The 1,704-nt window shown below is 37.7% G+C and overlaps 1 protein-coding gene across 1 annotated transcript; it reads right to left on the minus strand.

Moving 5' to 3' along the window:
* Window positions 1–296: 296 nt before the first annotated feature.
* LOC111383560 (geranylgeranyl pyrophosphate synthase, chloroplastic-like) lies at window positions 297–1,704 on the minus strand. Its single transcript, XM_023007675.1, has one exon. The coding sequence runs from the start codon at window positions 1,560–1,562 to the stop codon at window positions 450–452; it is 1,113 nt and encodes a 370-aa protein (XP_022863443.1). The 5' UTR covers window positions 1,563–1,704; the 3' UTR covers window positions 297–449.

Consider the following 1,704-nt stretch of genomic DNA (forward strand, 5'->3'; position numbering starts at 1 on the left):
TGCGCGACCCTATTTCACTTTGTGCAAATTAATCTTGAAATTCATTTGCTCAATTTTTTGAGTTTTAATCGGATCACGTTGCTCTTTAGAGTTTAATGAACTCTGATATCATATTAACATTTGTGGTTCCATATTAAAATATGAACCTTATTAAATTGAGTAGTTTAAAAAACTCTTGATATTATATTCAGATTTTGGATTCTATCTCAAAAGATAAAAACCTTATTAAAAGGAATACTCCAAGCCATTGAAACCATCATTAATGTGCCAGGGAAGAAAAGCTGAAGCACAAGACAAGAAGTAATATTCAGATTTGCATTCAATAACACCATTGATGATCTGTAATATTTCTCAATTTTGCTACATATTAATGAAAATTAACACGGAACATATAAGTATTACTATTTTTCTTTTCTTTGGAAGCAACAGCGAAATACATTAATAACAGATCAATTATTCCTATACGCAATGTAATTAGTCAAGGCAATCAAAGGTGCAGCCTTTTCAGGATCAAATCCAGAAAGCTGTTCTCGAGCCTCCCTATTCAATTTCTCAGCGAACTCTCTCGATTTCTCAATGCCAAGCAGCTTTGGGTACGTCATTTTATCAGTCACCAAATCTTTCCCGGCCGTCTTCCCCAATTCTCGAGAAGATTTAGTGACATCGAGAATGTCATCCACCACCTGAAACAAGAGCCCAATACACCTAGCAAACGTTCTCAATTTAGCAATTTCTTCATCATTTGCACCACCCGAAATAGCACCAAGAACCACTGATGCCTCCAATAAAACTGCAGTTTTGTGTATATGAATGTACTCCAAATGCTCTAATCCCACATCTGCTAATCCCTCTGAGAATATATCAACTACCTGTCCAGCCACTAGTCCTTCTGATCCAACACACTTAGCCAATTCACCTACCATTTTAACAATCCTATCTGATGATAACCTTTTTATGGCTGTAGCCATGTGCTCAAAGGCAAGGGAAAGAAGTGCATCACCAGCTAAAACAGCCACATTTTCACCAAACACCTTGTGATTTGTGGGCTTCCCCCTCCGTAGATCATCATTATCCATACATGGAAGATCATCGTGAATCAAAGACATGGTGTGGATCATTTCAACAGCACAGGCTGAGGGCATAGCAGTGGATTCTTCCCCACCCACAAGTTCACACGCCGCAATACACAGCATGGGCCGAACCCTTTTTCCTCCAGCAAGAAGTGAGTATCTCATTGACTCATGAATCACAAAAGGCTCCTTCATTGAGACAGCATTTTCCAGAGCCCTGTTTACAGAACTTGCCTTCTCAAACATATAGACCTTGAAATTGAAAGTGGGTTCTTCTTGGCTTATGCTTTTGCTACCTTCTTCTTGTTCTTTGGTTAGAATTGCTGATATGGAAATCGAAGAAAAAACAGTAAATTTTTTTGTGGGATTTGAAGAAAACGAAGAAATGGTCAGTTTGTTCTCCAGAGGATGGGGAAGAAAAGAAAAATCTTGTGTGGATTTGTTCATGGAATTTGTTTGAGACCATGTTGTAATTGGATTCACAAGACTCATTCTTGCTACCAAAAATTATTACATACAAATTTTGCTTCACTCCGTAAGTGTGATGTGAATATCTGAAGGCTTTATAAAGTGAATTGAGAGGATTTCAGAGTGAGAGAGTCAATAAATCTGCCTGTAAGAGGAATCAAAATTT

Source organism: Olea europaea, unplaced genomic scaffold, assembly GCF_002742605.1.
Source record: "Olea europaea var. sylvestris unplaced genomic scaffold, O_europaea_v1 scaffold2716, whole genome shotgun sequence".
Lineage (NCBI taxonomy): Eukaryota > Viridiplantae > Streptophyta > Magnoliopsida > Lamiales > Oleaceae > Olea > Olea europaea.

Excerpts from the sequence above, each read along its gene's own strand:
- LOC111383560 (XM_023007675.1), bottom strand. The coding sequence starts at position 1,562 with ATGAGTCTTGTGAATCCAATTACAACATGGTCTCAAACAAATTCCATG.